Raw genomic sequence first — 11,584 nt, 5'->3', positions numbered from 1 at the left:
AATTATATTTATTTTTTAAATAATCATTCACATAATTAATATAAAAAATAATTATTTTTATTAATTTAATATTACATAATTAAATACACATATAAAATTATTTTATACTGATAATATATCAAAATTAAATTCATCCATATTAAAGTAAACAATTTGAGTTGAGAATATGTGCGTGGTGTGGTAGGTATCTCATTCTTATATTATCATTTGCTTATGCAATACCTCATCTTATTATATATATATTCAGCACTTTTATCATCTCAGTATAATAATCATGTAACCAACTACCACTAGGGCAGCATGTGAATGGGAGGGGTATAATAGTAAAATTCCCATATATATATAATTTATGGAGGCATATCCCAAATGAAACTAAATTTGGTACCGATATTTTTATCATCTTGAAATAGTGTAAGGATAATGCGTGCACCTGATTGATGACGGAAATGAAAAAAAACACGTGTCTTTAATCAAAGAGAAAATACCAACCATACCATATTGAATTTTTGACATTAATGGTTGCATTGATGAACAGATTTGAGGTAGGGGACAAGACAAGAGTGTCTAAGGAGCCTGCACAAACTTCCTTGCAATAAAGCATCCATATCTTGTTCAGATGATGATATAGATATGAAATAAATTTGGAAAAGTCACAACTACCTTTTTAATTCTCCCATGTTACATATAGATATAGTAATAGTATAGTCTTTCTTTTCGGTGTATTTATCAATTGTTGCTTCTAAATTACTAAATTTATATACATACCAGAAGGAAAGAAACGTAAATTGTAACAAGGATATCATTATATAATTAAAGAAAATCAATGTTTTAGCGAGATTGTTCAAAATACATTCAATGGAGAAATCAGGATAGGACATGTGCATATAATGCAAATCTTTTACAAAGATAAGGGTCAGAGTGGATGGGCCTGGAACAAGCTGGCAAATTTGATCTCATTATGTCAACTTGCTAACTATAGTTCTTTTGCTACATAATTCCAACTCAAATTGTTCTTTATCAAAATCATAGATATCTTATTTATCTTTAGAATTTTTTTTTTTTGGTCTGAAGCAACCTTTTTTTTTTCTTGGACGAGGTCTAAAGCAATCTTTATGTAGCGGGCCTAAAGTTTCTTACCATAAACATACTAATTGCTATCGGACAAAAGCCCAAAGCCCGGCTTAAGTTGCTCTTTTATAGGGCCGTTTCATTGAACCTCTCTAATTGGGCTGCCTTTTCTACAATTGGGTCCAGAAACAATAAATGAACAGTCCTTACCAAAAAGCAACCAAGCCCGGTCCAAACTTTGTAAAAAAATAAGGCCCAAAACTATAAACCAGAGGTGTGGCCTTCAGGGATTCAAGCCTTGTTAAGATAAAATGATCTAATTCGTTTTTTTTCTCTGTTCTTGTATAGCTCATTCATAAAGGAGTCCAAGTTGTGATGTTATTCCGTCCTGGATCCAAATATGCATTAAATTTGACCATTCATATGTTTAAATATCAATCTTATATTAATATGTATGATTGCTTAAATTGAAAATTATTTTTTCTATTCAATAAAAATTTTAGTTCCACCAAAAGTAACAATCTTATGAAATTTTGGATAAACTGTTTAAGACTTATTGTTAACAACATTGTGTGTGAGGAAGGTGTGTTTTTTCAAGACATTGATGATAAACACTGGTGAATTAAGATTCTTTGCTGCTATGATTTAGCAATCTTAAACAATAAGCAAACTAGATTTCTTATTCCTTCCCCTTAGAGGACCCCTTTGAATCATGGGTCAACAAGTGTATGCTTTTTTATTTTATTTCTCCTTATTAGATACATCTTATCTTTTCCATCTTTGTCATAAAAGTGGTTGAGTCAACATTTTGGCTTTCACTATTTTTTTCCTTTTTCTTTTTTTGCATATTTTTTTAAATTTTAAGTCTTATTAGAACACTTATTAAACATATTAAATATTTAACTGTAGAAAGTTTTTTTTTTTTTTTATGTTTTCCACTAATTTAACCAATTTCTTTAAAGGACTATTTAACTGAATTATTAAAAAATCAGCAGATACAAAAAAAATGGTTCAATCACTCTACCATGTACTACCAACAACCACTGGTTGTCTGGTTCTGTTAATTCAATGTAAATTTTTTTCACACACACACATGCATAGCAAGCTAGTGTTCAATGAATGAGCAACAAATGCAATGAACAGAGGGGTCTTTACTTTGATAGAAAGACAAGTTAACTATGAGGTGGATTGGTCAGAATTCTTTTATGTACTGCATTCTGATTTCTGAGTCTATGTTGAACCCTTTTCAGTATGTGTTTATATAGCTAGACAGAAAACGAGTCAGAAAATAAAGACAGAAGCTTGCAATCTGTTAGCACAGATGAATATAGTAGGAATAACTAGCCTCTACAGCTTTCAACTTTCAACTCTTCCATTCACACTCTTTTCTCTCACCAAGTTCCAACAGATTTTAGCCCATGGTTTGGTCATGCTGTAGAATTATATTTCCTATACATATATTATGAGAAATTAAATAGAGATTGACTTAAAGATAAGTAGCATCTGATACTAGAACTAGTGTTGAAATAATCACATAACATGCATGTGTTGTGTTGTATGCACCTATACAGCTACATGATGGAGCTTGTTGATGTGTTTGAAAATTGAAGGCATTCCCACTAACGGTTAATTTGCACTTGTCAATGTACAAAGCCAGTCTTATCCTTTGCACGTTGGCCACACATGGTTTTGCCATTTGTAGCATTCACATGGACTAAGAGTGCTGATTGATGCCATTCGAAATTAAATGAAAAGGAAAGAAAGCAGAAAATAAAGTCTGATGAATTTGACATAATTTCTGTATCATTCAAGTGCTTGTATTTTAGATATTAGATATTACAAGATAACTTTAACTACAGTTTAAGGAAGCTTGTTTCTTTTCATTGTCCAGCTCCCTCTAAAGAAACAGATCATGCTCAAGTATGCTTCACACTTCACAGGGATAACATCAATACATCAACCATATAGTATACATATGAATAACACTATACTTTTTCTTTAATTTTGAAATAAACGGGAATGACAATTTATTCACGCTAAGTCCTTGTCTTGGTGGATCAAAGTGGTGGTTTAGCTGGACAAATCTTATTGGATCATTAGCTGATATATCTGTACTTCTAAGGATAGACTAAATTATAGCAGAGTGTATTCCAATTGGTGATTCAAACCGGTTGACTAAGTGTTTTAGTTTAATGGGTTTTCTGGTTCAACCAGGTTATATCAACTAGGCTAGTACACCAATGTATTAGTTAATGACGAATTCAGTGGGAAATTGCTATCATAACTAGAACTACCAAAAGAAATAAAGAAAATTCCTTGACATAGAAAAAAGTAGTAGTTGGGTGCTGCACTCTGCCGACCATATGAAATTTCCAAAATAAAATATCAGCAAATTAGTACCATATGAATTTAAATATGTGATTTATCGTTCACCTAAATGTGAGTACTACTAAACACTTGGTATACTTGGTTCACGAGTTCCCTTCATCATCAAAGTCTGAACGTATGTACACGATTAACTACTGTTCATGACACTTCACAATCTGTGACACTTCTTAATTACCTAGCAAAGAAAAATAAGTTTGCCAGCCTGTTATGTCCAGCAAGTACTTTCAACTTTTCTTTTCCATCAGCGTGCTCTGATCCCACCCTTTTTTCATATCATACTTGTGCTTTCATTAAATTAAAATCCAAATCCAAATCCAAATATTAACATGTCCCACCTTCAACAACTTCACATCAAACTTGAAGATAAGTAAATTGAGAACTTTTCTAGTTTCATCTTTATCCATATGATCAAGGAAGCTTCTGCCGGCAGCCAAACGAATAGGAAATTCACTCAATATACAATTTGGCAGCCACTTCCAAAGACCTAATCCACGTAGTACTCATTTTGATCATTATCAAGAAAAAAATAAATTGTTTATTTTAGAAGTCTTATATTATTCCTCAAAGAAATGTTGGGCATGTTCTCATTGGACTGTGCACAAACAAAAGATTCCTTTGTTGTTCTAGTACAAAAAAAGAAATTCTGATGCACGTTATATGTGAAGAAGAACATGAATGAAGCTAATCTGTAAAAATTTCTAAGTATTAACCTTTTTTGTTTTTCCGAATCAACCTATAAAAGTAAGTATGGTTCTGTACAAAAGATTTTTCCATTTCCCTTTGTTACTTTTGTGTATTCAGTTCCTATAGTGATCCTTGTTGCGATTCTTGAAAAGCTGAGGGTGCTGATGCAGTAGCAAGTCCTTGTAGCAACTTGATAACTTCACTCGTATCCTCCAAATAGTACTTTGCCATGCTTGGTTTCTGGCCAACCGTGCATGCAAACACTTGTGATATTGTTGGAAGTGCTGGATTAGAAACTGAACGAGCAATGCTTTCGAACATGTCTTCATCTGATCGATCATCCCCAATGCACAACAGAAAATCTGGTGATTTACCCTCACTCCTCATGCTTGAGATTAGATTTTCCACAACTATACCCTTGCTCACACCCTGCATCTCAGATTAAAAAACAGCACAACCATTATTTAACAAAATAATCCCATCATGCATCAGAACAGAGTTCAAATACCAAAAATGCAATAAATCTTGATCGTTGTGTACCTGAGGTTTCACTTCAACTATGTGTTGTCCCCTTTTAACAACAACAGGCTCATTGGCCAGCACATTCTCAAGGTGATCAAGAAGCTCTTTGGCTTGGCATGATCCAAAATAAGGATCGGCTTCTTGATGGTGCCAAACCATTGCACTCTCCTTGTGTTCAATGAAAGAACCATCCGTTGCCTCTGTGTAATGCGCCATCACAGGTTCTGCCATCTTCTTCCAGTCAAAATCAGTTGTCAACCCGCATGTCTCCCAAGGAGTATCCCTCCTCAACCTGCCACACACACACCAAATTAGACGAACAATAACAAAACAAATTGGTCCAATGTAATGTAATGTAATGTACCTAGTGAAGTAACCATGTTCTGCTGAGAGGCCCAACTTGTCACAAGGATCAAACCACTTGCCGAGGCAATCCTTGTCTCTGCCACTCACAATGAACACCATATTCTTGGGATCACTGCATAAATAGTTCAATACAGATAAAACCTCAGGACTTGGGGTCTTGTTTATGGATGCCTGAGGCAACATAGTGCCATCATAGTCCAAAAGGATCAAGCGGCTGTGTGTAGCTTTGTATGCAGAGACAATGTTATCGACTGAGAGCTTCCTAAAGGTAGGATCCAAAGCAACGATCCTGAATCCGAGACCAAAACCAACACCCCAATACCTCTTGAGGTAATGCTCCCTACAAGCCCTCTCCAAATCCTGATCAAAACTCCTGGCCCAATAGGCCACATCATGGGAGCTTATGTACTTGTAATGCTTCTCGTGGCGCAAATGCTTCTCCCCGTCCGGCATTGTGATGGCGGAGTTCATAGCCTCGGAGACATCATCAATGTTCCAAGGATTGACCCTGATTGCTCCGCTGAGGGAGGGCGAGCAACCGATGAACTCAGATACAATGATAACACTCTGATTAGGCCTCTCACTCTCAACTATCTGCCTGCAAACGGTGTATGTGTAAGGCACCAAGTTCATGCCATCCCTCACCGCATTCACCACACAACACTCGGAAATTGCATAGTAAGCAGCCTTATCCTCCGTTGAAACTGGACCATTCACAAACACAATTGGCTGGTAACCCGGCCTACCATATTTGTCGTTAATCTCCTTAGCAAGGGCCTCGGACTCATTCTTGACGTCTTGAATATCCTTCCCTGAGCTCCTGGCGGGGTTCAGAATCTGAACCAACACAACCTTCCCTCTCAGAGCCTCATGCACCTCAAGAAGCTGCCCCATTGCCAAGAACTTCAAGCTGATACCTTTGAACAAGTCCATGTCATCGACGCCAAGAATGACAACCTTGCCCTCATACTCCACCTTCAACTCCTCCACCCTCTTGGCCGTGCGCGGCAGAGACAACACGGAGCGAAGCTGCCCCATGTGAATCCCAACGGGGAGAATCTTAATAGTGACGGTTCTTCCATAATAATCCAAGCCAATGTAACCTCTTTTAGACTCGTAGTCCAAACCAAGCATCCTGCTGCAGCAGGACAAGAAGTGTCTGGCGTAATCGAAGGTGTGGAAACCAACCAGGTCGCAGTTCAAGAAGGCTCTCAGTATGTCATCACGAACAGGTAGAGTCCTGTAGATTTCCGAAGAAGGGAAGGGACTGTGCAAGAAGAACCCTAGCTTCACGCGGTGGAACCTTTTCCTCAAGAAAGTGGGCAGTATCATCAGGTGGTAATCGTGAACCCACACGAAATCCTCGTCGGGGTTTATGACCTCCGTCACCTTATCGGCGAAGATCTTGTTGGCCAGGACGTAGGCCTGCCACTGGGCGCGGTCGAAGCGGGCGCCGTGGCTGGGAGACATGGGAAGCATGTAATGAAACAGGGGCCACAGATCGACACCTCGTCCTGCTCGGAAGCCTCCACGTCGGCCTTCAGGGACCCTACGTACAGGACCTCCACGTCGGAGGGGAACCCATCCTTCAGCTGCAGATACAGGCTGTCGGCGTCGTACTCGAAGATCCATTTCTTCGTGTCTGAATCGCGCGTCGCTTTTATAGGGAGTTGGTTCGCAACGATGATTCTGCGTTCTTGAGGGGGAGGGGAAACGGCGTCGTCGGATCCGCCGCTGGAGAGGCCGTCACGGCTGATCTGATATGAGTCCCGGGTGGGTTCTCCCGGAACCGCCATGAGGCTGGGTACACGGCTCAGTGCCTGGTAATCATCCACCGATACCAAATTCAATAGCCCTAAGCAAGATCGAGATAGCATTATCCGCAACAAGAAGAGAAAAGGCTATGGTTGAGAAGGTGCGGGGTGAGTGTCTTGTTATTATAGGTGGGTGTTGGAGAGGAAGATCACGAATCTTTGAGTGATGGGAATCCAAGATACCGATGCACTTTCCATAAGAACAAGGCAGAATGAGAGAAGACGAAGATGAAGAAGAAGAAGAAGAAGAAGAAGAGGGTGCGTCCGTGCGTGCGTGTGTTTGCAACAAAACTAACGACAGTGGTGCGGATAAGAACGAAGGAAGCAAGTGAGAGAAAGAGAGAGTCTCGGGTGGGGCATTTTATATGGGATACGTGAACGGGGTGTTTTGGACGGTCACGATTTGTTCTCTTCTTCCAGCACCTTCTTAATTACTCGCTTCTTGCATTCTGCTAAGTCCCAACTGTAACCGATTACTATTACTCTTGCTCTCTTATCCTTCGGTTTTCTTTTACTATTTTTCGTTGGTTTTCAAAATGGTTACTGGATGTAGCCGGTGAAATGTCAAAATGAATTGGATAAGGATGTGTGCATTGAAAGAAAAAGGAAAATAGGAGTTCAATGCCAATACATAGGATCACGTGATCTATACGCCAAATCGGCAATACTAGCAGATAATATGATAATATGTTCATCCATCCTAATTTTTTTTCTATAACTATACATCTCGTTATGGCTATTCAAAAATAAATATCTTATCTCTCTATGCTTTATGCCATCTTACCTACTTTATATTTATCTAAAAAATTTCAAACATCTTTATTATTTTTAAATATTATATATGTGTCAACATTAAATCAGTTTAACTATTTATTTATACAAAGTAAAAGCTTCCTTTCTACTTTTACCACAGTCAATTTCCACTATTTTTACAATTTCTCTAACTCTATGATATCTACAGTTTAATTGCTTTCTTCCTTAAAAAAATTATTTTATCTAATTAATTAAAAAAAGAAACATCCAGGTGGTTGAAACTACTGAAACCACTGTTGCGTTTCTAGAGGTGGAAAGAAGGATTACCAAGCAGGTAAATGTCACGGATGGAGAAAGTTTGCTAGTATGACATGTTCCTTAAAAATAAAAAATCTCTCGGTCTTTGGAGAAGTTTAAAGAGATTTTGGGTGGGGATTTTTTAAACTATTGTTTTTGCATTTCTTTTTGTTTATGTGGGTGGGTGGTGTGGACTGCGGAGGCATGAAATGAAATGATACAGTTGGAGATAAAGAAATGGGTGTAAAATGGGGGGTTGTTAGAAGGAGCCACGTGGTGGTGTGCCTAAGGAACGTGGCGTGTGGGGGTGGTCTTACACTCACGGGCCACTTTGACTGCTGACTTGGCATTCACGCCTCTTATATTGGGGCCAATACTTTTCTGCCACATCTCCGTTCTATTTTATCCTTACACGTACTTAGTCCCTCTACCCTCATTAATAATCACTCAGAATCAAATCAAATCCCATACCACCAATAGCAATATCCTCCTGCAGAAAATTATTCATTCATCTCTTCAATTCTTATACTTCATGCTTATCAGGATACAACTAAAACTGTTTAATATGTATTAATTAATAATTAAGGATGGCTATCTTTCTTCCTTCTATTCAAATTTAAAGAAATTGTTACATGTATTGTCATGTAGAAGACTAATTGGCATTACCAACTCAGATAATTAAATTTTGATTACTTCCACAACACGGTGGCAACAAAATTTAGCAGCTGAAGCTTTTGAATTTTGTTTTTAGCCCGTTATGTTGTCAACTACTCAACTTTAAGCTTATATAGACGATATATCTATTTTTATCTTTTATCCATAAATGGCAAATTTTTCATTCAAGTAATTACTTATGACATTTTACACACTAAACTTATCTTGTATCAATTTGAAATACGGCATGCCCAAAGTTTTGTTATTAATCCATCTATCTATCTATCTATCTATCTAATAAAGAGGATACAACACTAGTTTGGTATCCAAATTTTCTTTTTAAGACACTTTTTATTATATATAATTGTAAAATAAAATATTTTATTATTTATTTGATTAATTTTAAATTTATTATTATCATATTTATATATATGAAAAAAGTAAATTAATAGACACATTGATTCTTATTAATACACTAGTATATATAAAACACTTAATCTTTTAATATGATAAAGAAATATAAATTTTATAAATATAATTGAGATGAGGGGATGCCATAAGTTAAGATGAATTTTGGAAAGAAAATACAAAGAAAAAGTTTAGGAAGCCAGCAACTTTATTAAATTCTAGCCAGTATAATCACAAAAAAAAATTATGGCCAGTATGTAACTAACAAAAGAAAAGTGAATAATCTCTAGTTATTGTATGAAATTTCACATCATTAAAATTATTATATATCAATGACTACTTGATGGCTATAAATCACAAAAGTTGTTTCCTCCCAGTACTCTTCAAAGATAAATTCATTCGGTTCGATATTAAATATGGAAAAGTCTAGAGGCCAGCAAACTTTGTTAAATTCTGACCAGCATGTAACCAGCAAAAAAAAAGTGAGCTATTGGATGAAATCTCACACCAATCTCATACCATTAAAACCATCATTAATGACTATTTAATGGCTACAAATCACAAAAGTTGCTGGCCTAGCATTCCTCATTAAATAATTGTAACTTACATTAACATACATTATATTGAAGCAATAAGGTATTACCTTCATTTCAAATTAGTACTCTTATTTTAATTTTTCAATAAACTTATATAAATGTATAACTTATGTTAAAAGGGTTAAATGATCATTATCATTTAAAATATGATATATCAAGTTAAAATGATAATTATTATAAATTAAGATGAAGATAATAATACAAAGACAAGTTACTAAAAAATAGTTACTTAGAAGGTACTTGTAAAATCTTAATCCCAAAACAATTAATTAATATTGAGACAATTGTTTTTATACTTTTCGAAGATTAAAGAGTAAACTATCTTCTATTACATATTATTGTAGGATAAATTTATTTTATATATTTCAATGGATAAAATAATGATATCTTTAATAAATACAATCTATATTTAAAAAAAAATAAATGGTCAAATTAGTTTTTAAAAGATTATTCATTCTCTAAATTGGTCTTCCAATTTTTTTTAATCAAATCCATCTTTTAAAGATTTTATATTAGTCATATTAGTCCTTCCGTCACTTCCATTGCCAACGGCCGTCAGAATTTGTTGATGTGGTACTTTAAGTAACATCACAACACACACCTAGTAGTCCTAATTGACTATTAACACAATTAGTTTATGAAATTATATCAAATCAACCCCCAATTAAGGAATTCTGATGACTTAAGTTTTCTTTTTAATTAGATTTTGATTTGATATAATTTCATAAATTTATTATGTTAAATTGTTAATAGTCAATTTAGACTTTTAGGTATATGTTGTGGTGTCACTTAACGTGTTACGTTATCAAATGTTGACACTATCAACAAAGAAAGTGACCGACTAACATAATTAATTTAAAATCTTTAAATAACGAATTTAATTAAAAAAAAATGTCAAGTACTAATTTAAAAAATAAATAATCTTTCAAAGACAAATTTGATCATTTACTCAAAGTTTTATACAAAATAAATTTTTAAAACACACATCTAGAAACATAAATGATAAATTAAGTAACTATGTAAAATCTAATTAAAAAATATTATGTTAAATTTGAATGAAAAATTTAAAGATAATTTATGTTAGATATTAAATATATGTATAATTTAAGGGCAATTTACGAAAATAAAATATTTGACTTTTAAAATTACGGAAATGTAACTTTTGTAGTTTGAATACGAAAATGTAACTTTCTATGAATTTATGTAAATCGTGAAAGGGATCCAAGGATTTGAAATACACGTAAACTACTGCGGGGTTCCACGGTGTACGCTGATGAAGCATTTGGGAAGAAACTGTAGTAGGAGTTCCACGGTTTATGTGAGGATGCAAAACATGCATAAACTGTAGAAGGATCCAACGATTTATACACGAGTTTCACTAAATATACCAACTTAGAGTGAGTAGGGTATATTTACATCTATCATTTGTATTGTCAATGAAATAAGATTATATTTTGTAGTACATTTTAAATTTATTCAAATTGTAAAAATGATATAATTTTAAACGATTTGTATAATATTGATTTAATTTATACTTTTCAATCTAATTCAATTTTATACAAATGATTGATTTGTACCGTGCTAATTTAAATTTATTTTTCAAATTATTTTAATTTAATATAATATAATTTAAATTAAATAAACTTTAAAATTTTATATAAGTATCATAAAAATTTATTTTATCCTAAACATCATCATTAAAAATACTAAATTACCTAACTCAAATTTTAAAGACTAATAGTTTAAATATTTACTTGGTATATAAAAATGACATTGTAGAAAGTTGTATTTTCGTATCCAAACTATAAAAGTTGTATTTCCGTAAAGATAGGAGACTCGAACCCGCAACTTCTTAATTGAGTATGAAGAGACTATGCCATTTGAGCTATAACTCATTGACTAGAAAAAAAGTCTTTCCATCTTTAAAATTTGATAATTTTATGTTAAATAAATTAAAAAATTATTGTAAATGATCAATTTAGAAAAAAAAAATTTACTATGCACTTTTTTTACCTTTTAAATATTTATTTAAAT

The 11,584-nt window shown here is 34.2% G+C and overlaps 1 protein-coding gene across 1 annotated transcript; it reads right to left on the bottom strand.

Annotated features, from left to right (window-relative positions):
- LOC107641824 (probable alpha,alpha-trehalose-phosphate synthase [UDP-forming] 11) lies at positions 3,988 to 7,248 on the bottom strand. Its single transcript, XM_016345266.2, is given in 4 exon segments — positions 3,988 to 4,569; positions 4,681 to 4,954; positions 5,027 to 6,530; positions 6,533 to 7,248. Coding segments are annotated over 4 exon segments (2,460 nt in total). The 5' UTR covers positions 6,906 to 7,248; the 3' UTR covers positions 3,988 to 4,260.

Source organism: Arachis ipaensis, chromosome B01, assembly GCF_000816755.2.
Source record: "Arachis ipaensis cultivar K30076 chromosome B01, Araip1.1, whole genome shotgun sequence".
In the NCBI taxonomy this organism is placed as follows: Eukaryota; Viridiplantae; Streptophyta; class Magnoliopsida; order Fabales; family Fabaceae; genus Arachis; species Arachis ipaensis.
Note: the sequence above shows the minus strand (reverse complement) of the source record. Positions and strands in the feature narration are given on the sequence as shown.